This window comes from Antechinus flavipes, chromosome 3 (genome assembly GCF_016432865.1).
Source record: "Antechinus flavipes isolate AdamAnt ecotype Samford, QLD, Australia chromosome 3, AdamAnt_v2, whole genome shotgun sequence".
NCBI lineage: Eukaryota > Metazoa > Chordata > Mammalia > Dasyuromorphia > Dasyuridae > Antechinus > Antechinus flavipes.
The window spans coordinates 74,233,545-74,259,574 of NC_067400.1; the positions used below are offsets into that span (position 1 = coordinate 74,233,545).

At 31.9% G+C, this 26,030-nt stretch overlaps 1 protein-coding gene across 2 annotated transcripts in view; it reads left to right on the forward strand.

The window, feature by feature from the left end:
• Window positions 1-26,030, forward strand: part of KANSL1L (KAT8 regulatory NSL complex subunit 1 like) — a 156,232-nt gene that overhangs the window by 43,518 nt on the left and 86,684 nt on the right. For both annotated transcript variants that reach the window (XM_051983632.1, XM_051983631.1), the window contains exons 3-4: window positions 12,148-12,345; window positions 19,204-19,325. In XM_051983632.1, the coding sequence (XP_051839592.1) occupies window positions 12,148-12,345; window positions 19,204-19,325 (320 nt within the window). The remainder of the gene's footprint in view (window positions 1-12,147; window positions 12,346-19,203; window positions 19,326-26,030) is intronic.

A 26,030-nucleotide genomic window follows, 5' to 3' on the forward strand; every position in this document is an offset into this window, starting at 1 on the left:
CGTCCTTTCTAATCCATCCTTTACATAAGTGCTATCAGGCCTGACCATATCACTCCTTTTTTTTCTAAAGCATTCATTGGTTTTTGTTACAAATTTGTTAGTTTGACATTTAAAACCCTAAACAATTTGCTGTTCCTACAACCTCCTATTATTCCTAACTTGGACTCTTTTCACATTTTCACTATCCTACCTAGACTTAACTGATCTCTGAAATTGATCTTTTATCTCCTGTCTCCATGTATTTGAATATACTGTTTTTCTTGCTTGAAACATACTTCCTTATCATTTCATACTCAAAATATCTTTGTATTCCTTCAGTATCCAACTCAGGGGTCACCACCTACTGAAGTTCCCAATTAGCAACCTCTTAGCAAAATTAATTGATCCCGTTTTTTCTTTTACTCTTATCTATTTGTATACATGTTGTTTGTCTCCAGTAGAGTATAAATTTCTTGGGAGTGGGTTTCTCTTTGGCTTTTACACCTAGAAGGCATTTAATTTCTCTGATCTTTATTGACTTATTTGTGAAATAGTAGCAAAAATGTTTATAGTATTTAATAAGATTATTTTGAAGAATTTGCTTTATAAACTTTTAAATAACCTATGTGTGAGTTTTTATTAATTGATTATTATTTTTGTAATAGAGCCTGTTCTTTCTCTCCATTGTGCCTTTGATCATGCTATTTCTTGCCCTTCCATCTTGGATATTAAAAACTCATTTAGATTCAGAGTCTGATTAACATGCCATATCCTTTTTGAAATGTTTCCAGATAATGGCTTTCAAGAAATACTTTGTCCAGATTGAGAATAGCCTGTAGAAATTTCCTTTTTTTTTTTTTTTCAAGCATATAATGTCCAACTGTTAGTGTAAAACAGCAATTCAATAGGCATTTATTAAGTGCCTAGTGTATGTTTGGCATGCTGCTAAATACTGGGGAAACACAGAAAGGCAGAGCATAATATCTCCTTTCAAGAATCTCACAATCTAATAGGAGCAACAATATGTAAAAAAACCCGTGTATAAACCAGATATCTTTATATCTATATACCTATACTTCTAGTTATCTCCCTATTTATTTATTGAATAAATCAGAGACAGTGGACAAAGAAAGGCTTGTTGCAGAGAGATTTTAGCTGAGTGAGACTTGAAGGAAGCCAGGAAAGCCAGTAGCTAGAGAGAGGAAAGGAGAAAATCCCAGAAATGGAAGGTAGCTCATGAAAATGTTCAGATTTGGGGGATAGAATGGCTTGCGTGAAGAACAGTAAAGAGGATAGTGTCTCTGGATTGCAGAGTAGGTGAAGGGGAAAAAAACTGTTAGAACACTAGGAAGATAGAAACGGTCCAGATTATGAAGGACTTTAAAAACTACACAGAGATTTTATATGTAATACTGGAGGTAATAGGGAACCCCTGAAGTTTATTAAATAAGAGGAGTAACATAGTTAGATCTGCATTTTATTGAGATTAATTTAATAATTAAGTGGTGGATGAATGATAGTGGAAAGGTGGATGAATGATAGTGGAAAGAGTAGAGTTAGAACGTTATTCAAGGTTTTGCAATAATCTGGGCATGAAGGGATAAGAGCCAACACCAGGTTGGCCTACAGAAACCTATTAAATTCATAATATACCTAAACTATGTAATCCTGTCATCATTAGGCATCTTAGAAAAAGGCTTTCTAAGACAGAAGGCTTGGGAGTAGTTCTGTTTTCATGTTCTTAAGAAAAGAAATAAGGAAGGAAAAGAAGAGTAAGGTGGAAAAGAGGAGAGAATGTAGAAATTTTATTCATGCAATCAAGATCCATAAGGAAGGAAGGGTGGGAGTGGAATAGATAATACTTGGAGGAAAAAAGAACATACACACACATACAGAGTTGAACACAGAATTGCATTCTATTCAGCAGGGAAATTGTAGAGAAAGGAATTGATTAACAACTATCACAAAGGAGAGGAGAGAATAAGGAGGATGACATATTAAGGTAGGGATTCATGTTAACTGTTCGTGGGTGGGCTGGATCAATATAAAAATAAGAATACTATCTAAACTAATTTAGTTATTCAGTGCTATACTAATCAAGCTATCAAAGGATCACTTTTTAGGGCTAGAGGGAAAAAAAAAAAACAAAATTCATTTGGAGGAACAAAAAACTAAGACTTTCAAGGGAAATTTAAAAGAAAAAAAAAAACAGGAAGGGAAGGAGTCCAGCAGTACTAGATTTACAAAGCAATAATCATCATTAAAATTATTATTAGGATTAGAACTTACTACTTGAGAAAAACTATTGGGAAAACTGGAAAGCATTCTGCCAGAAATTAGGAATATATCAGTAGCTTATACTATACACGAACACATTTAGTTCTTAACAGTTTAAAAAGTTCTTTAACTCATTTAATTATCACAAAAGCTCTGGAAAGTAGGTGCTATTATTATTCCCATTTACAGATGAAGAAATTGGACCACAGAAATTTTAAATGACTTGTCCAGACTTACACATTTAGGCAGCATATAATGTATGATTGGAACTATACATGATCTACTGCATCATTTACTTACCAGACAGACTCGTTAAACTTCAAGTGGATAACTTAGACATAGAATATGACACCATAAACAAAGTAGAGAAGCATGAAAGAAATATTCTGCCAGATCTATGTGTAGAGGAAGTGTTAGTGATCAAACAAATGACAGATCATACAAGGTAAAGTGAACAATTTTGATTATATAAAAATATAAAAATCTTTGCATAAATAAAACCAGTGGAGCTAAAAGTACAAAAGAAACATGTAAATGAGAAAAATCTTGATAACAGATTTCTGTGTTGTAAGTTTTCATTTCCAAGATACATAGGAAACTGGTTCAAATTTTTAAGATTAAGAGCCATTAATTCCCCAATTAATAAATGCTGAAAGGACATGATTAGATAGTTTCCAGAGGAAGAAATCTGAACTATCAATAGGCATATATAAATGATCTAAATCATTAATAATGAGAGAAACAAAGATTAAAACAATTTTGAGGTCTTACTTCATACTTAGCAGACTTAATGAAAAAGGAAAATGATAAGTGCTAGAGGGGCTGTGAGGAAACAGGTACATTAATGTACTGTTGGTGAAGCTATGAATTGATCTATTCATTCTGGAAAACAATTTGGAACTATGTCCCCAAAACTACTAAAATGTACATACTTTGAACCAATGATACCCCTTCTTACATGTTCCTTAAAGAGATCAAAGGAAGAAGAAAAAAATATATTCAGTAATAGTTGTAGCAACAGTTTTGTGATGGTAAAGAATTGAAAACTGACAGGGGTGCTCATCAATTGGAGAATATTAGGACAATTTATAGTATATGACTATGATAAAATACTATTGTGTTTTATGAAATAGTAAAGAGGTTGATTTAAGAGAAACCTGAGAAGACCTATATGTATAACTCATGCTGAGTAAAGGGTATAGAACCAATCAATTTATAAAATAACAATATTGTAAAGACAAACAACTTGGAAAAACTTAGAAACTCTAATCAATTCCAAAACCAGCTATAATTCCAGAGGACTCATATTGAAACATTCTATCCTTACTTCTTGACAGAAAGATGAATAGACTAAAGTGCAGATCAAAACTTCATTGTTGTTTGCTTGAAAATTACTAATATAAGAATTTTTTCTTGACTATGTATCTTTCTAACAGTTTTTGTTTTGTTTTTTCTTCTTTGGTATAAAATGAAAGGGAAGTGGGAGAGAAGATGGATTTTTATTAATTGAAAAAATTCAAGAAAATAAAAAATAGTAACAAAATAATTAATTAGTTAATTTATGTAGTAATAACCATAGTATAGAATCTCACTATCATGTATAGCATTGCTTTTTTTGGAACATAGGTCTTAAAGGAATTATAGAACCAGATATTATAATCACTGCTTTGAAAAGATAAAGATAAAAAAGGCATATATCATCAAATTGCAAAAGGCATTTATGTTAAGAGCAAACATGACAAATTAACCAAGTCATTCCAAAGGATAAATATTTTAGGACAAATAAAATAAAGTTTTACTTCATGTAGCAGGTAGGTATGTGGCATACTTATCTTCTTCCATAAAAAAATTGCAGTAGGACAACTCTTAAGATAAAACAGTTGTCTAAATACATCATTGTCTTCATTTAATATATCTTCAGCATTTTAGAGTTCAAACTTAAAGCTCTTTAAGTAGAGTGACTAATGAGTAGCTAACTGCTTTATGCGAAAAAAGCTAATATGGGGACTATTAATTAGTACATGGGAGAATTCCTGGGGAACTGAACACAGTACTTAAAAAATCTGCACAAGTTGTGCACAGTCTGTGTGCACAAAAGGGAGCTTCCATGCTATATAAACTTATTAAAAATTGCTTTACAATTTTGAATCATAGAATTACACTGTTTTTTTTGGAGGGTGAGTGGGTGGGAAAGGAATGTTGTGGGTGTTGAGATCAAGTCTCCCTATTTTTCCCAGTTGGAAATACAATGTCTTTTCATAGCCCAGATCCTAACATGGGTGATTTGACTGCTCTCTTTCTGACCTCAGTTGGTTTGCCCCCTTTTAAGAAAGCTGGTTGAGCCAGCAGTCAGGAGGATCTAAGTTCAGATGTAGTCTCCTACACTTAACACTTCCTAGCTGTGTGATCCTGTGCAAGTCACATAACCCCAATTGCCGCAGCAGAGAGAGAGAGAGAAACAGACAGACGGACAGACACCCAATTAATTGGCTTAACACACTGCACCTCAAGCTGCAGAATTATCAGTTTGCATTGACTATCCTAAGTAACTAATCTTTAGTAATCATCATATTAATCACTTAGAAAATCTTGCCATTGTCCTGGCAATGACTAATAATAAATTAGTTAAACACTTAAGGATTTAAAGCATATTCCTCCTAATAATACAATGAGAGATTTTAAAGATATTTTTATTTACATTTTACAAATAAGGAAATGAGGCTAGGAGAGGTTAAATGACTTTTTCATTGTCTTATATCTATTATTTGTCTAAGGCAGGATCTTAGTCTTTTGATTGCAAATCTAATGTTCTTTGAATTCTCATGTGATGTGAGGGAAATCAGGTTTTTTTTTTTTTTTTTTTTCATAAATAGAGAAAGACTAGATGATTTCTAAGGTTCCTGAAAGCTCTAAAATGAGTTCTTTTTTTTTTAATTTAAATTTTATTTTATTTAATAATAACTTTGTATTGACTGAATCCATGCCAGGGTAATTTTTTACAACATTATCCCTTGCACTCGCTTATGTTTTGATTTTTTCCCTCCCTCCCTCCACCCTCTCCCCCCCCCCCCCCAAGATGGCAAGCAGTCCTATATATGTTAAATATGTTGCAGTATATCCTAGATACAATACATATTTGCAGAACCGAACAGTTCTCCTGTTGCACAGGGAGAATTGGATTCAGAAGGTAAAAATAACTCGGGAAGAAAATCAAAAATGCAAATGGTTCACATTCGTTTCCCAGTGTTCCTTCTTTGGGTGTAGCTGTTTCTGTACATCATTTATCCATTGAAATTCAGTTAGGTCTCTTTGTCATAGAAATCAACTTCCATCAGAATACATCCTCATACAATATCGTTGTCGAAGTGTATAATGATCTCCTGGTTCTGCTCATCTTACTTAGCATCAGTCCATGTAGGTCTCTCCAAGCCTCTCTGTATTCATCCTGCTGGTCATTCCTTACAGAGCAATAATATTCCATAACATTCATATATCACAGTTTACCTAGCCATTCTCCAATTGATGGGCATCCATTCATCTTCCAGTCTCTAGCCACTACAAACAGGGCTGCTACAAACATAAAATGAGTTCTTAAAAACCACAAAAAGGTATGACAAAAGTGACAGCAAATGGCAACAAATTTTCTGGTAATCTTGATTTATTATTCATGAAAATAACTTATTTTATTTTCATGATTATCTGCTAATTGTATTGGAACCAAGGACTGCTTTATTAATTAAGATTGTTAGTTAATATCATACCTCCATTTTATTTCATGTTTTCTGACTTAGTAATACTAAAAAGGAAGGACAAATGTAAAATCTTTGCAATTATTTTTATTGTGAACTTTGATGTCATTTTATTTGTAGTTCCCTGATGGGGATTACATTTGAAATTACTGTAGTCATTTCTTTTTCTCAATAGGTCTGTACTCTAATGAGATCTTTAATCCTAGTGATTTGCTTATTATAAAAGATGAATTGATTGTAATAACATCACAGAGCTGTCTGACAAAGTTCAGACAGAGCAGTGTTGTAAGATTAATTGAAATAAGACAGGTGCAAAGCTTTTAGGTGTGAATTGCATTTTAGACAGATTTGTCATTATTTAGTTTAAAGATACTTTTCCCTTGTAAATCCACCTAATAATCATTAAAGATTATTCTTTTTTAAAGAAAGCAAAATAGTAAGAATTTATTTGGATGAATAGAATTTGGATGACTAAAATTAAAAATAATTTGCAAGTGGTCAACAAAGCAGATTATGAGATTCCCAGTTAACTTTGTTTGGGACTCTATTTTATATATATATATCATCAGTGTACATATTTATCTGGGGTATCTTGCAGGTCTTACTGTGTTCCAGCTCCAGAAATTTTTGCATACCCTCAATACTCTTTATTTTCTAACTTAGAATAAATTTTTATGTAGAAATAAATTTATGCATTTTGGTAATAAAAACTTATATATCTCTTTATTTTTTTTTTTTTTTGCTCTAAGCCAGGTATGAGTCTGGCAATTTATTCTATTAAAAAAAAAGATAATGTGTTCTTTTTTCTGCAAAATGCAAGATGATCACTTAGCCAGATTTTTATATTCCTTCTCCAGAATTGATGCCTTTGATAGTTGCTATGTTGTTTTCTTTGAAGTTAATTAAAACTCCTTATTAACATACTTATACATCTGCATAAGTTTTTGCTTTTTTTTAAAATGGTGACTTTATTTAATTGTGCTACTTCATATTATATTAAGATCTGTTGCAGTGAAAAAAGAGAAATTCTAGCTAGCATTTATATAGCTCTTGAAGGCTTACAAAGTGCTTTACAAATGTTATCTCATTTTCTCACAACAACTCTGTAAGGTAAGTGTTATTATTATTATTGTTATTGTTGTTGTTATTGTTACTTTTTGCAAATGAGGAAATGGAGAATGATAGAAATTAAATAATTTTTCCAGGGTCACACAACTAATAAATGTCTGAGGCTGAACTTAAACTCAGGTCTTTCTGATTTTAGTTTCAGCACTCATTCTCTAAACAAAAATATTCCTTGCAATGCTTAGTAAAGTCAATGTGAAGGTAAACTTGGGGTGGAAAGGAAAGAGATTGGTGCAAATGTACTTTTATATTGAAGAAATGAAAAAGACTAAACATGTATATGTATGTATGTATATATACATCACTGTTATTTTCTTTAAGAAGTGTCAGAAGGTGATGCAGATTCATAATAACAGACACAAATTCAAAAAAAAAAAAAACGAAGTAGCATTTGACAGGAAAAATCCTTTATTGACAAAAGTGATTTTGGAATCCTCTGTCTCCTTGTATAGTTTAGGTTATTGGCTTGACAGAACAGAGGTCAAAATCAATAGCATGTTAGAAGAAAAAAAGAAGATGAGATATATACTATATCCATAGCATACAATTATTTTAGTTTAATAAAGTAAGTAATCAACCTTAAGAAATGGAAAATAGATAAGGATATTGACTCCGATTCATCTTTTATTTTATTGAGAAATTTAACTGATTTTAAAAGTTAAAAATTAAGTAAAGTTAAAAATAAAAAGTTAAAAAAGAGACCCCCCCCCAAAAAAAAATCCAGAAATCACTTAAGCCACCAAATAATTGGTCCTGCCAAGCATAGACTCCTGATGAACAATGGCAATCAACGCATCTTTAGAGTGCAAACTTATTTGACAACCATTGCAGAAAGGAGGATATTACAGACATTATTTCCATATAGAGAGTGAAAAACAAATAATGTAGAAGTCAATAAAAGCTTTGATATGAGAACCAACAATAAATTTAATCATTTTCAGGACATTTTTGTTAGAGGATGCTGAGGTTGCAGCAAATATATGTGAACGATTGTCAGAACTGGAAGCATTTTTATTGTGATCTTTTTTTCATTAGCAACAATATTTGAATTCTGTCATTTTAAGTAGCTGAAGGAGAGGCTGTGGTAATGACATTTTTAAAAATGAACTTAGGAAGAAGGATTGAATTTGGCAAAATCTATCACAAGTATGCTGGAAATAACATAATTTTAAAGCATCACAGGATGTCTTATGTTAAATCAAAGAGACAATGAATAGAAAATATTATAAGCAAGTATAAGAATTCCCAAAGGGTAACCAGGAGATGCCAGAAATTTCTAATGTACTTTCTCATCTCTAGGCCAACTTTCTCATTTTGTGGAAGTGGACTGTGTAAATATCAAAGTTGTTTTTGAAGAAAGCATGAGAAAAGACCAAATTGATTTCACAGATGATTTTCTATAATTGAACCCATTTTCATTATCATATAATTTGACAGAAAGATGGAGAAAATATGACATCTTACTTTGTCTACTTGATTTAAAAAAAGAAACATTTGACTTGGTAGAACAAAATACAGCCACACATATCTGGAAATTAGATAAGATTTTATGAAAATAATCTTTATTCTGTAATCCATTGGTTATTGCTTTCAATCAGGGCATAAAACAGAAAGATATATACATATCTACATATGAATAGCTGATGTCACAGATTCCTTAGGCAGAGCACAAATAGAAAACAATCTCCCTATTTATGTTTAAGTTGTCTAAATGTTTCTATTTGTATAAGATATTGTATTATTTTCTTTGATGTATGAACTATTACAAAGCTTCTTTAAAGAATTATATATAGATGTGTATATATATATATTAATTTATTTGATCCTTACATCTCCATGAAATAGACCCTACAGATATCATTTCAGTTGTACACATGAGCAAAGGAAAAATCAGATTAAATGATTTGCTTATAGTCATATAGCTAGCAAATGTTCCTGATGGTACTTGAACTTGGGTTTCTCCTGACTACAAATCCAGCCCTGTTTGCATGCAGAAATTATTCTAAACATCAATACTGAGAAACCAAAATGTTTGACATTATAAAGTTCTTTCCCCACTTCTCAGTAAAATAAGAAGTCCATTTTACAGATGAGGAAACAGTTTCTGTGATGTTATTATTGATCTAGGATTGCATAGCTATTCAAAACTAGTTCTCCAATATTCTTCTACCAAACCAGATTATGACATAATAGTCAAATGGACAACTTGTAGAGTTATTTTGTCAGAATGTATTATATGTATATATTGGACAAACATTCCATATCAACCAGTGATCTGATATTAGAATTTAATAAGAAAGAGATCAAACTGGATGGCATTTAGGGAATTTAGAAGTATTTTAAATCATCTCAAGCTGTTCACTGCCAGAAAAACCTATTTTTTAAAGAAATTCCTTCTGGCTTCAAAATATCAAGGACAAGTATAACTACATACAAAAAAATGAGCTGGTTATTAATGAAAGGGATTATAATAATAATAATAGTGAAATGTTAACCTGAGTACTAAATTGATACTCCAGAAATATTTGGAGAAGTGAAGAAAATCTTATAGCATATTTATGTGGAACATCAAGGAAGAATTTATGGAAATTTATGGTCAATAAGAAAGTATGTGGGATCACCCAATATGTGCGTCCTGATCCATCTAAATAATGGTTTTTAGTCTACCACAGTTGTTGGCGTTAAGTGAGGTAATACTTTTGACAGTACTCAGTTACTGTGAAGCCCTATATAAATGTAAACTATTTTTATCTATTGTATCCCCTCAGCATCTAAACATTTGAATAATTCAAATGATGAAGAGAATAGTTAGATTCAACAAACATTTATTAGGCAACTATTACCTGTCATATGTTGGGCATACAAAGACAAACTTGAAATAGTTTCTGATGTCAAGGAACTTACGTTCTATTCACAGATGTGCAGATATAAAATATATTCAAAGTAAATACAAGGTAATTTGGGAGAAGAGGCATCAGCACCTTGGGAGAATCAGGAAGAACCTCCTCTAGAACATGGTGTTTAAGCTGAGCTTTGAAAGAAACAAGGAATCATTCCAAGAGGTAGAAGTGAAAAGGGTACATTCCAGGTATGAGGAATCATCATTAGTACAAAGGCATGCAAGCAGGAGGTGAAAAATAATGGATTTGAGGGACAGCTGGTGGTATACTTAGACTGGCCAGAAGAGTCATTGAAGGATGATAATTGTAAGTAGGTAGTTTGGAAACAGATTATGAAGGCCCCTACTGAAGTAGGGGGCCAGCAGACTGCCTAAAGAGAAGCAAAAAAGAGTGCATGTAGGAAATAAAGTAGGTCAGAGTTCCCATGCTGATCAGCAGTGGTGTGGGTCAGGGAGTGACCTTTGCATTTTCAGTCTGATGGGAGATAGGGAAACCCAAACATTAAAAACAAAAATGAACACATACACATATGTACATGCATGCACAATGGAAAAGATGTGGCAAATGAGAGTAAAAAATTGAGAACATCTCTGAGATTGTGAAATTGAGGATCTAAAAGAATGGTACCCTCAACAGAAATAGAGCAATTCCAAAGAGACATAAGTTTAGGGGAAGATTATTTGTTCTTTTTGCTCATGTCGAATTTGAACTGCTTTTGGGATATATAAATCAAAATATCCAATAGACAATTGGTGATATAGGTCTGAAGCTTGAGAAGAGAAACAATTGGATACATAAATATGGGAATTATCCCTACAGAGATGATATTTGAATTCATGGGAGCTGATGGCATCATCTAGAGAGAGAATATATTAAGAAAAAGAAGAGGATCCAATACAGAGCTATTATATACAGTTAGAGGCTCATGAGTCATAATCCGGGGTCAATTAGTAGAAGTAGGAAAAAAGAGAAAGTAATGTCATGAAAATCCAGATAGGGGAGAATACCTAGGAAGAGAAGGTAATTAGCAGAATCAAATGATGGAAAGAAGTCAAGAAGAATGAGAATAATAAAGGTCAGTCAACAGGAGGTTGATCAGTGAGTAAGAGGTCAGGGTCACAGATCTAGAGATGCTATCTCCTCCAAATGCTTTATTTTTTCAGTTTAGTTAATTGATGCTCAAAGATGTGGGGTGGTTGGCCAAGATCAGAGAGATTCAGGTTTCAAACTCAGGTTCTACAATTGTAGGTACAGTTTTTTTTCTGCTGCACCATGCTTTCTACTGCAACTAGGCAATGATTGTAGACAGCTTTGTCTAGGAGTTTGAGGGAGTTAAGAGGGAGAGCAGATATAAATGCTTATTTACATTCTACTGGCAGAATACGATACTTGTTTATGAGTTAATTTTAGGAGAGAGCGTTTTGATAACTAGGAAAAACTTCATAGGAGTTGGTCAAAATGAATTGAGCTTTGAAGGAAGCCAAGAATTTTAGGAGATGGTAGTGAGGAAAGCAAGTTTTTCAGCCATTTGGGAAAGCCTTAACAAAGGCATAGAAAAGTAAGAGATGGGGCTAAGTTAAGAGCAGAGCAAGTTTGCTTGGAAGTAAATATGTAAGCGTAAAACATATTTTAACAATATGTAACTATGTAACATGTTGGAAGAGCTTTAAATGTATTTTATTTCAGAGGCAATAAGGATTCTTGATCAGGGAAGTGATGTGGTCAGATGTGCGTTGACAAAATAATTATTCACTTTTCTTTTTTCACTTTTTGGTAGTCATTAGTGCGATGAATTTTGTCATGTCATGTGACCTGTTAGACTTAATTTGCTCATTTTATAAATGAGAGGATAGGACTAGGTGTATCTGTAAAGTCACTTTTCAACTGCAAATCCTATATTTGCTGATTATAAAGCAATGAAATAAATCACACAAATGATAGTCTGATTTCTTTTTCATTACATGTTTTAATAGATTTCATTTTTTCAAAAACAAATTGTACTCTCTAAATTTTCACTTTCTATTGTTTCAAAGAAGTCTGAATTTATATGTAATTCTAAAAAACTTATAGAATGAATTTTGTCCTGAATTGAACTGTGTTTAATTGCTGTTATTTAGGGAACAGTGGTCCTAGAAGAATACCAACTTCCAAAAGATATTTTGAAGAAACAGATACAATTGACAGACCAAGGAACTTTATTAAACATCACAGAGAATTCTCAGGTTCCTCAGGAGAGACAAGATTCTTTACCAGAACAAGATTTTGAAATGTCACCAAGTAGCCCTACACTGCTTCTTCGAAACATAGAAAAACAGGTAAAGTGAAGTAGGAGTAGAATTTCACGTGGACTCATTTTTTTTTGGTAGCTTTGAAAGTATTTAAGTGGACAGCAGTATATTTTTGAAGACATGGAATATATAATATACTAATTGTAATTACAGATCATTTCTTATGATACAATTTGGTAAAATTTTCATTTAGCATGTTGCTATAATTCAGATTTCTATAAATCTAAAATATAAATAAATAACAAAAAGCCTCTATGTGGTAGTTCTTTCATACTGGAAATGAAAATCTATTTTCTTCCACAACACCTCTTATCTCAAACTTTTTTCAGGAAGTAGACTGTTTTCTATACTTCTAATTAATTTTGTCAAAGATTGAATAACCATTTTTCTTATATGAAATACATGTGTATAAATAGAAAGTTAAAATGTGCCCTCTCTAGGTCTTTTGGTTTGGAGATCTTCCTTGTTTAGAATCTCATCACTAGTAATTCCAGGAATTTCATTTGATCTTAGGCTTTCTCATGCCTCTGTTTTTGAATTAATTTAGTCTTCCCAAATGGACCTGTAATCAACTTGGCTTTTTAGGAATTTTCAAGTGTAGACCTAATTTGAACCAGGATATACCAAACATAAACCAGAGGGATACAATAGTCATTGCTAGCCATTTGGGAAACTGTTATGGACTCGATATCTGTACATGTGACAACTTTCATATGTCAGGAGTTATTTTCCTGACATATCAGATTAGTATTTCAGTTTCTAGTTAAATTAAAAAATAAGTAAATAGTATACTTACAAGGGAGGGCAGTAGCAAGATATTCTCAAACTTCAGATAAATAGCTTGTATAGTAGTAGATCCCCAATTTGCCTATTAACCAACACATGCTCATAAAATTTATTTGTAAGCCAATTAGTTTGAACTACAAATGCATGGCAACATGGTATAATGGATAGAAAATTGTCCTTGAAGTCAGGAAAATTCAAATTCAGATATACCTCTAAGGAAGAACTGATTGTGTGACCCTATATGACAACCTATAAGTGCCCCAGGTAACTCTCAAAATTGTAAATTGCAGGGAAGTTACTGATGTGCTTTGGTCAAGGAGTTCTTTATTTCAGTTCTTTAAGCCGATCTAAGCAATAAAGTGATTGGACTACATTATAAATAGTTCTTAGTTCATGCAGTAAGTGAAGTATATGATAATATAGGAAAGGAGGAATCAGAGTTCTTTGTTCTTTCAGGTTCTGAAAATATCATAGGCAGAGTTAGTCATTGGCATTTTCCTACTTCCCTTTATATCTCCCTCTCTTGTTTCCTGGTGCCACCTATTTTCCTAATGCTGCCCAAAGTTACTAGTGTTCATATTTTTATCTCTACCCATGCTTTTGAGATTTCTTCTATTCCTAGATCTATTGTTTTGTAATATTCTAATGATGGAATATTAGGTAGTGAATGGGAAGATATTTGAGTGCAATAAAGTCTTGCCTAAGAGTCTGCCCCTACTCCAAACTTTCCAAAATTACTTTTTAAAAAAATCTCATTTCTTCATGTACTTATAAATTCAGGTTTACTCCAAAGCTACAACTTTTCCTCATAACTTTTCTTATCTTTCTGCTCATCCTACTCATTATCACTTCTCTATGTTCATGTTTCTCCATAACAGAATTTAAGTTTCTTTGAGAGCAAACATTTATTTTGGCTTTATATTCCCAGTGCTTAGTGTAATCCCTGGCATATAATAGATGCTTAATAAATATTTGCTCAGTAAATGTACGAGATCATTATGCAGTGACCAATGTTAATGGACAGACTACTAGAGGATCTAGATCATATCAATATTGACATTCTTACTATAAATTAAATCAGGTTGCTAAAGGTTAGTAGCAGTCACACTCTCTTGGAAGAGGCCAATAAATGAGTCAACAGTTTTTTCAGTTGTTCTTGTTTTTTTAATCAGATACTCATAAGACAAGAAGTGATATTTTTTCAATGGATACTTGATCATCTATTGCAGTACTCAGAATAAATATCTGCAAAAAGACCATCATAATAGTAATTTCAGCAACACTATATTTTCTTTCACAAGGAAGAATTTATTAAAATCTTTCAAATTATGTCAACAATTTAATACTTGATAACTTAAATGACAAGAACAGTGAAGAACATGTTAGAAAATATGATCGAAGAGTAAAAAATATAGGGGACCAAAGAATTATAGACTCTGTAAAACTCTATATATGGTGAATAGTTTCTTCAATATAAGAGGTTGGAAACACCGAACACCTTGAGCACCAAGTAAAATCACAAAAAATGAAATTGATTATATTTTGACAAATAGGAAACAACCATTTACTTTTTATGTGGCTATCATATTCTAATTGAACTATCTTTATACTAGCTTCTTGTTGGACAAAGATCAAAATAAAATCCTAGTAAAAAGAAAGAATAAAAATGGGAAGATAATGGCATGCATTTGAGACAACTCCACCCTGACTTATTTAAACACATTATCACTGTCCTGACCCAAATTGATAAAGAATTAAATCATTCAGAAATTCTGTATACAAATTCTTCATTTTCATTTATATGCCCGTCAATGTTTCAAAATGAGAAATAAGTAAGTGGGATATTGATATAAGCTATCCTCATTTCCTAAGAAAATTTAGCTGATATAAGTCACTTGACAAAGGAAGAGACAAAAAGAAGGTAGAAACCACTTTAATCAGTAACTGCTTATCTTTTTTGCCAGGAGAAGTAGAATTTATAAAGTATTATGGACAAAAATAATAAAACTATCACCTCCTTTTAAAAAAGAAGACATATTGGAGGGGAAAAAAATTAAAGAAAGCTTGGCAAGAGATCCAACTGAGGCACATTGTCCCAATGACATTTAAGAATAAAATTGAAAATATTACAGTAGAAGGCACCTGGGGATGTTTCTATAACAAATTCTTCTCCCTCTCTTGATGGGAGCTACCATGTTTTGCTTCTAGCATCATAGTGTTACTTGAGAAAGTAGAAATGGCCATTTAAAAAAACCATAAAGACAAGAACTGGACTGCATTAGAAGTACACTGGAGAAATTTTCAAATCTTTGAGGGACCTGGTTTTCAAGATATTTGAAAGTGAAGATTCCCCTCCCCCACTTACCTTACCCCTGTACATACATTTTGTATATATGTGCATTTCCTCCTCTCCACCTATAGACTCTTATAATGACAAAGATTGCCACACTTTGATTTCAGGAACTATCAGAGTACCTGGCATATAATAAGTGCTTGATAAATTCTTGTTGATTGATTGACAATATTCTAATGAGCATCAACCCTTGAAACATTTTTGAAATTACTAAATTCATAATAATTCAAGAAAAAATTTCAGCTCATCTTTCAAGTCAGGAAAAACAAATAAGAAAATACAAACTCACATAGAAATGAATCCCACTATGTTTAGAAGACCTCCAACTTAACATTTTTTTAACGTTGCATTGCATTTTTATTTATTTTGATAAATTTCTCCTAATTATATTTAATTACATTTTAATGTGTTGAGCTAAATTTAACATCCAAGGAAGTATCTGGGGTGTGGAAAGTCTGTAATACTATGAATGAGAAGTTGCTGGAAAAGCAGCACAATACATTAGAGGGATGTAGAAGCAGACCAGGAAGGAGGTGGATTTCTTGTGCAGACAGGGAATGGGATAACTTCATGGGCAACTTGCAAGCTCTATTATCCAGTACTGTTGAAAAGACATTAGCCCACTGTTGGAACCCTCAGGGGATGAAAAGGTGTGAACAGGAATCTGTACCCCCAGAGGGAATATCTGGATTCCAAACATCAATAAAATACTATTTTTATTTGTTAATTTTATTTGCTTTCTCTGTGCATAGATTGTTAGGAGGAAGCAGCAGAGAAACATTGTGACAGAGAAATACATAGCTAATAACTAGGGATCAGTGTGCTGATAAAATAATTGTATATAACGTTACAGGAAAGAGAAAATTATCTATTAATAATTTGAAAATATATCAAAACAAAGCATTATTCAGGGATAACTGTAGTCTTTAAAGACAGCTATCTGTAATGCATAATGAGACAAATGCACAGGGCACTGAACTAGGAGTCAGCAAGACCTGAGTTCACATCCTGATTTCAAAACAATTATTACTACTAGCAGTCTGACTGTGGGGGAAAAATTCATTATTTGTAAAATAAGAGTGTTAGACTCAATGGCCTCTATGGGCCCTCCTGGCTCTATATCTATGAACAGTCGGGAAAGGACTATTTTATTTTTGTTTTTGTATACCTTGTGCTAGCCTCTTGTCTTACATATTGTAGACATGCAATAAATTATTGAATATATAAAACTGGGTAATTCCAGGGTGTGGGTCAGGGAATTCTGTGAGTGGGTTAAATTAATTTTTGTTGGAAAATATTCTTAAATGAAACTATTTTTATGGTCTCCAAATTCACTTTTTCATTACATCTGCATATTTGGTACTTAGTTTCAGAATAAAATTGGAAAATTTTTTACTCATTTTTTTCTGAAATAAAAAATTCTTAAAATATTAAATTCATACTGATTTTTGATTCACTCTTGAATATAGTACGTAGATTGAATTATATAATTTTTTGACATGTGCATTTTCCTATACTTGCAATTATTTGTTTCTTGAATTCACTATTCAAAAATAAAAATAAAAACTGGATATATGAAAATTTATATTATTGGAAGGAGTTTCCCACATCTATGAATTAACTGATTCATAGAATTATCAAAGCGTATTCTGAATAAGACCTAGAATTTTATTAGCATAATCTCTGTAGAAGAAAATTTCTTAGATGAGCCTTATTATGTGTTTGAACTTTTATAGTTTCCTTGTTACTCATCCCTACAATTGTTGATATAACAAAGTGACACGGTTAAGCCAAAAAGCTGTTATTTTTTCAGTTCATCAAACTTTAAGTCTTCTAGGTATAATACATTCTCAGGCCTATATTTTACATGTATGTCTAAGGTCTCTTTTCTCTTTGAGATCCTAATTTTTTGTAGAGGAATAATGAAAGAACTTCTCTTCTTTTGAGAACTATAATCTATTATAGTAAAAGATATATTATTGGGAAGTGGATTATTTGCTTACCAAGAGATTACAATATAAGAATGATTCAGTGTTCTTCTCTTAAAGTGATGTAGGAACAACTTCATGACTATATGAGCAGATTTAACTTTTCTTAAATATTCCATAAAATTATAGAATTTATTTTTTAATAATAGCTTTTCATTTTCAAAATCTATTCAAAAATAGTTTACATCATTCAACCTTGCAAAAACAAAATTTTCTCTTGCTTTTCCCCCTTCCTCCCTCCCCTAGACAGCAAATATCCAATATATATTAAACTTGTGTAATTTTTCTGTATATATTTCTACATTTGCCATGCTGCACAAGAAAAATCAGGTCAAAAAGTAAAAAACTGAGGAAGAAAAAAAAGCTAGCAAACAACAAAAAAGAAATCACAAATTTTTTAAAGCTACAAGAGAGTTAAAGACCATCTTGTAAATTCTTTCATTCTTTAATAACCCCAGTTTAAAGATGTAGCTTTCTTTTCTATTTCTGTGGGATTTGGGGATTTTGTTGGCCTTTTTGGGGGTAGGAGAATAAGGCCCGGAGATTGATAATGTTTGCCCATAAGATGGTGGATTAAATAATTCATTTAAAATGTTATCATTAAATATGCTTAAATGTGTCAAGATAGAAAGCACAAAATCAAAATTTTAGAGCTAGAAAGGATTCCATGGCTTTTAGTTTATTAAAATCTATATCCTAAAGTACTCCTACTCTACTTTGATAAGATGAGTGATAAGACTATCATCAGTCTCTGCAAAATCTGTTCCAATGACAGGGTACCCACTAATTTCCGGAGGCAGGTCTTTCTATTTCTGGGTACTTTTTCTTTTTTCTTTTTCTTTTTTATAAGGAAGGAAACTATATCTTGCTAAATGGGTACTTTTTATAGATTTTTCTTGGGATCAAGCCTAAATTGCCTTTTCTTCAACTTCTACTGATCATTCCTTATTCAACCCTATGGGAACCAAACAAAGCAAGTATAATCTGTTTTCCAAATGATGCCACTATAACTACTTGAATACAGCTATCATCTCTAAGCTTTCTCTTTTCCAGACTAAACACTCCCAATTCCTTTTCTACCTCATATGATGTGAAAGACCTTTCACCATCAATGTTTGTCTTCTATAAATTCTCCAGGCTATTAATTCATATCCTTTGTAGGTACTATGTAAGTTAGATCTGCATACAATGTTCCAGAGGTATACGATCAAGGAAAAGTAGAGAGGAGCTATCACATAATTTTTGGAATTTATGTTTCTCCAAATTGTGCTAAAATTGTATTAACTCTCATGGCTGCCACATCACATTTTTGATTGATTTTTGAGCTTTTAATCTATTAAAACCCTCAGATCTTGTTTTTAGCCAAACCACTCTTACTGTCACTCTTACTTGAATACTTGATTTTTTGAGAAAAAAGTCTTCATATACTCTAAATAAAATTAGAATCAACATCAATGTTTTCTTTAAATCCAGCATAAATGTTTATAGTTAGAGAGAACAATAAATAATGACAATAGCAGAGAAAAGATAGTAAAAAGGAGGTAATATTTTTAGCTGCTTACATTTATGTAAATACATGTGGGAAGATAAAAGCTAGTACTAGTAGGAATTGGAAGATTAAACCCTTTACTAAAAATGTAAACATTTTCTTCTTTCAGGAGAAATTAAACATTTAAGTGATATCAGATATCTAAAATTTAGATAATATTCATATTCATGCATAGGAATACTAAGAAAGAGTTGACTGTTTTCTTACAGAGTGCTCAACTGACCGAAATAATCAACAGTCTGATTGCTCCACTCAACTTGTCTCCTACTTCATCACCTCTTTCTTCTAAGCCCTGTAAACATAAACGACTGACTAATGGCATTTCTAGGAGGTAGGTAATAGTATCATGTTTTTTTTAAAGCCTGTTTCTTGTCTTTTTCATTTTATTTTGATTTTTTTTTTTTTTTTTTTGGCCTACAAAATAATTTGAGCTATCTTGCCCCTTTAACTTTGTGTACTGTTAAGGAGAATCTTTAATGATTTAGAAATAATTTAGATTAAGTCAGGGCTTAACTAATATATTTGCTCACAGGCCAAATAAAAAGAGGACTGAGTTTGCCAACTTGGATTATATTAACCTTAACGGCATTACAATTAAACCATTGAAAGGTAAAAGAAGAAATTTCAGGAATGCTTTAGTATTCTAGTGAAGAAATTTAATTTAGTATGTTGGTATCACATTGTTATGATGACCCTAAATATGGAACTATACTCTATTTGTGTGTGTATACATATGTATATGTGTGTCTGTACACAAAAACATACATATGCACATATACCTATGTATTATACAAATGTATATTTTTGTACAAATGTAGTGGTTTGCAGTTACAAATGATCATTTTTGTATTTTGGAAAAGAAAAAAAATCTAGTTTCTTCCACATCTAAGGAATGTATAAACTCCTTAAAGGAGAGTTAATGCCATGAAAAACAATAATAAAGGAAAATTGGTAGATAACTTTTATGCCTGGAATGTACTATACTAAAAAAACTTTCCAGTTTGACTTTTCAGATTAAATATCAGATTTTGTAATATGCAGTTTGTTTTCTGAAAACAGGTATAATAGTTCTACTATAAAATACTTAACATGAAAGATCTTAAATCATCTGGTAATAAATAATTTGATATTTTAGAATTCAAAATATCATCTAGTGATCATTATAATTTTTAGAGGCCTTGTGATATAATGGAAATGCACTTCCTTTAGATACTTACTAGTTGTATAATCCTTGAAAAGTTAACTTAACCTCTGTGTGTCTCACTTCTGTCATTTGTAAAATAAGGTTGTTGAATTCAATGACCTCTAAACATATTTCCTTGCTTAAATCTATAATCTTGTTATCAGACCTATTTTGTATTTTTCAATTTTCCCATATAGCTTTGTTCATACCACATCTTTTTCAAATTACCATTAGAATCCATAAGTACATCACTAGTTGTGATCTTGTTATTATAGGAAATACTAATCCTCTCAATTCTGATTGCAAACTATCCATACCTTCTTATTCTGTGAAGTTCTTATCTATTTTCTGCTGTGGATCCTTCATACAACATTTACCTGGCCTCCAAGTGGCCTTTCTCTATATATCTTTTTATTATTTTAGTATTCTAGTATAGTACTTTATCTGTCTAAATGCTATCCTTCTCTTTTGCTATGTGACTCACCCATTTCCTTTTAAAAATTATTTCTTCATTTATATTTTTATATATCATCATTGTAAATAGGATACTTTTTGAGACAGTGGAGAAGGAAAAGTTGTGTTGTTTTTCCAGACAATTAAAGAAATAAATAAATGATTAAATGGAGGGATAGACACTACAGGTGGACAATGAGTTGGGAACAGAATCAAACAGGAGGACAAATGATAGACTGGATCATATTTGGCAAACTAAATGATACACATCTCCATTGACCTTTGGGACATCTGCAGTTTTGATTCCTTGGAGATTGGATAGTTATAAGACTGTCTACATGTCTTAGTCTTAGACTACATTATCATGAAAGAAGATCTTTGCGTTTAAAAGATGAGTTTTTATATTGGGAAGCAGTCTGACATTATTGAAATCATCTTTTAGTTTGTCAAATTCAGTTTCCTTATCCACAAAATGGATATGATAATGCTGTACATATTTCATAAGAATTTTTTTTGGTGAAAAATCAGAAAAAAAATTACATAAAATGACTTGAAAACTTTAAAGTACTATATGAATGCCACCTATCAGTCATATTTTGATAGATTTTAATGATATCTTTTGCTTTACATTGCCTAGATTTTCTCCAATATTCTTCCCATCCCTCTTTAAGAGAGCCATTCCTTTATTTTTTTTTACAAAAAGGAAAAGAGGAAGAAAAGAAGAAAAAAATATACAGCAGATCTGTCAGTATGTCAAAAAAAAGTTGACAGTATTTGTAGTTTTTCTACATTTATTACTTCTGCTTTTTTATATAGGAGTAGTTTACATTTTAACTGCTTTTATTGTTTGCTGCTGTTAATGATAGTGGTTATATAGTTTGTTTTTAAGTATCTTCTTTGATTTGCTACGAAAGTAAAAATTACGCCAAGGACTTAACACCAACTAAACCAGCTATTAACTGAGCTTTGAAAGAATAAGCCATGTTCTAATTAGTCAATCCAAAAATATTATTGAGGACGACTTACCTCATGTGTCAGACATGATTCCAGGTGTTCTCATCTGCCTTCAAAGAGTTTACATTGGAATAAGGAGATGATAATATGATCTAATGTAGCTATATGTTATATGTTACCAGAAGCTGAGGGACCAGGAAAGGCCTTCTGCAAAAGGTGGACTTTGACTTGAGTTTTGCCCAAGGATTCTTTGAAATGGAGGTTAAGAAGCAGAAAATTCTAGGCATTGGTGATGAGATGCAGCCCTATATACCCTAAACCATAGAATAAGTGAAAGGAGAGGGAGATATATAAGATTATTGAAAACATAGGACAGGACTTGAGTTTTAAATGTTAAACAAATGATCATTGAGGTTATAGAGCAACACTGGAGTTTCTGGAATAGAAAGATTACACAGTTGGAGTTGTGCTTTTTGTAAATCAGTTGGGCATTATGTAGAGAATGAATTGGGGAAATGAGAGGCTTAGGGCCAGGATACTTGTTAGGAGGTTGTTATTGTAATCCAATTTAGAAATTATATAGGTCAGAAGTACAACCATGACTATATGTGGGATGAATAGAAGAATTTGAGATATAGTGGGGAGATAGAAATAAAAAATTAGCCACTTACTGAATATTTGGTATGAATCAAAATGAGATGTTGATGATGAGTCCTAAATTGTAACCCTGACTGACTGGAAAGATGGGGCTGGGAACTCTTTTGGGAAGTTTTGGAAGAAGTATGAATTTCTGAGTCCTATATTGGACTCAATGTGTATAAAATCCTACTCTTTCTCTTGATCTGTGCATAAGATGCTTACAGAACTTAATGTTTGAGGTGTCTGATAGACACTTGATGTAGCATTTTAGAGATCTGTGTAAAGATAATTGTACCTTTGGGAACTGACAAGACCAAGTAAAAGAAAGGGAAAAAAGATGGATCAAGATAGAATCTTGAGGTAGAAATACAGTTAGGGGTCATGACATAAATGAAGAACTATCAAAGAAGACTAAGACGTAGATAGACAAATAGGAGGAAAGCTAAGAGATTCTGAGAGGATCCAGGAAGAGAAGGTGGTTATCATTATCAAATGCTACAAAAGGGTTAAGAAGAGGATTGAGAAGAGGCCATTAGATTCAACAGTCAATTAATTAATGTTTATTAAGCATCCACTATATATCAAACACTGCACTAAGTGCTCAGGATTTAAAAAAAAAAAAAAAGGCAAGGGACAGTCTGTCCTCAAGGATTTACAATCTAATGGAGGAAACAACATACAAACAAGTATATACAAGTATATAGAGGATAAATAGTGAATTAAAAGAGAAAAGACACTGAGGTTAAGAGGGGTTGAGGAAGGCTTTCCATAAAAGATGGAAATTTAATTGGGACTTCAACCCAGAAAGGTTAGTAGAATGAAGAAGTAAAAGTTGGAGAAGTCAGGAGTGGATGGGATCTGGGATACAAATATAATGAGAGACTAGCCCTGATGAGGGCACTGGCTACCTTTTCTTAACAGATAATGCGGGATATCAGAGATGAGATTAGAAGAGAGAGTTTGTGGAGTATAATCTAGATTTCTATTGTAAAAGAATAAATGAGATTTTTAGCTAAGAAGAGTGGTAGCTGGATTAGTTTGAAAGCCTTGAAAAAGATTTGGAACAGGTTTCATGGTAAGTGGTTCAGAAAATTAAACAGGAGTTACCTTACTGCCAAGAAAGCCCAGTTGAGAGTAGATAATTTTGTATTTCTCATTTGTTTCTATAAAGATGCAAACTTTGAAGACAACTAAAAAAGAAAGAAACACAAGATGATTTTTTTCTAAGTTTAATTTCCAAAATAGTTGGTTTTAGATTTATGAACTGGTTCATATTGCCATTTCCTTAATATGTTATTAAGGGTTATTGGGTAAAAAGCCTTGTGTTCCATGCCATGTCAAGAAATATAGAAGTCGTCTCAGTACGACTCCAACACTGGGTGAACCACCTGCTGCAGATTTATAGCAGGATAAAGATTGTTTACTTCTGGGATTGACATCATATGAAGGGCTAGAGATCAAGAGAAAGAATAGGATTGGTGAGATCTGTGTAAAGATGATAATTGCACTTTTGGGAGCAATTAAGATGCTAAAGGGCCTTGAGTTCATGGCATATGAGGAACTGCTAAAAGAACTAAAGACATTTAACTTGGAGTAAAGATTATTTAAGGAACTACATGGTAAATGGCTTCAAATATTTTAAATGCTATCAGATGTCTGACTCTAAAGATCAGAACCAGAAGAAATCCAGTTCAACACAATATACATTCATTGAGTTCCTGCTGTGTTCTGGGGATACCATTAATAAGAGACAACTACTAAAATCCTTTCCAACTCTCAGCATTCTATGTTTCTGATTCTGTTTTATGTTATGTAGATCCCACGATTAAAACAAAGCAATATTACCAGCTAATAGGGAACATATTTAATTACTGTTTATTATTTTACTACATCTCAAAATATTATAGGGTTTATTTAAAAACCTTTGAGACATTCAAAGTATTATGGAAATGTAAATTGTTATGACATATTTTTCAGAAGTTTGAAAGAAGTGTTTATAATTTCAGGATTTTTCACTGCATAGAGGTAAAATCAATCTAATTATAATTCTAACTTTAGGCCATTAATTAAGTTTCTCTTTGTTACCCAATTTTTTGATTCCTGAAATAATGAAGGTTTTAAGGTTGATAAATAAGATTAGGATTTAGGGTTGGTTTGTTTTTTTTGGTTAATATTATCATTATTATACTATGAGTATGTGATATGGAATAATTGATTTTGGTTTAAAGAGCAATGTGAAATTCTTTTAATACATCTTCAGATTTTTTATAATTACCTGACAGATCATACTCTTTATCAATGACTTTTTAATAACTTTGAGGTTGCAGAATTAATTGAAGCAATGTTTTATTTCTGGCACCTTATTGAATTGTAAAATGTTTTTATCCCCCTTTTATTTTTCCCTGTAATTGCATTCATTCTGGGTTATAAATTTCGGTCAGATTATAAACTTCTCAAGAGTAAGGACTGTGTTTAATTTTATATTATAAAACCCCTAGCAAAGTGTCATTCTTACTTGATTATAGTTGGGAATGCAATATTCTTTTTTTTTTTTTTTCTGTAATTAGTCTTCAGAATACAGGATATGTTACTTTTTCAAGAAATATTTACTCAGAGAACACTTATAAATGATTCTGTGGGTAGATGGACTAAGGAGGAAAGAGAGAAGCCCTGAAAAAAAAGGAGGTCAATTAAAATGATCACAGTTGAATACTTTTACAAAGGTGAATTTGATAGTTTGATACCCAAGTTATTTTGTCCATCATAAACCTGTGAGTATGTTTAATTAAAACTGCAAGACTGACTACTCACATTTGTGAAAGAAATTAGCCATAGTAAAATCAATATTTTATAGGAAAGTTAAATTTATATATTGTAATATGATATCAACCTTATCATCTTTAAACTGGAAAACAATTATCTTATCCTGGTCATATTACAGATAAATAGTAGAGCATGATGAGACAGTAAAATGACCCAGTATTTTGTAATGCCTATTTTTTTATCCAATCTATAATTTTGTAATTTTACAAATTGTAATTTTAAGTTAGCTGCTAAAATAATTGGTTTTTCTTTTAAAAATATTTTTCATTGTATTATGAGTCTCTATGTATATGACAAGGAAGAGGAGAATTATTAAAATGGAGGACTAGTTTCAGCATCCTTTGGATTCAAATATTTGTCTTAACAAATAAAATATGTCATGCAAAGCAGACAGATGATCCTGTCTAAATATATACATTTATTTGTGTGTGTGTATATATTCAGGTGAAATGTCATGATATAGATTTGTTGAGACACTGAGGAAAACAAAGTAAAAAGCAAACACAGTGAACAAATAAGTAGTGAAATAAAATAAGGAGGAAGAATGATTTGTTTTTTTTTTTGTTTTTTTTTTGCTGAGGCAATTGAGTTTAAGTAACTTGCGTAGGGGTCACACGGCTAGGAAGTGTTAAGGATCTGAGATCATATTTGAACTCAGGTCCTCATGACTTCATGGCTGGTGTTCTATCCACTGCGCCACCATAGCCAAAGCATATGCAATTGATTTGGAGCTATGAACTATTTATTGTTGTTTTTGTTTTATTTTGTTGAAGCAATCAGGATTAGGTGGCTAACCAGAGCACCTAGCTGCTCCTCTTGTAAAATTTGCAAGAAATTTAGCAATGGTTTAAATCCAATTTACTTGCATCTCATATTATCACTTCCCTGATGTCATGGTCCTCTTTGAGAATAAAAGACAGACAACAACAACGTCTTCATAAATATTTTCATAATCATTCACGTATGTAAGTTATTTAGAAGATT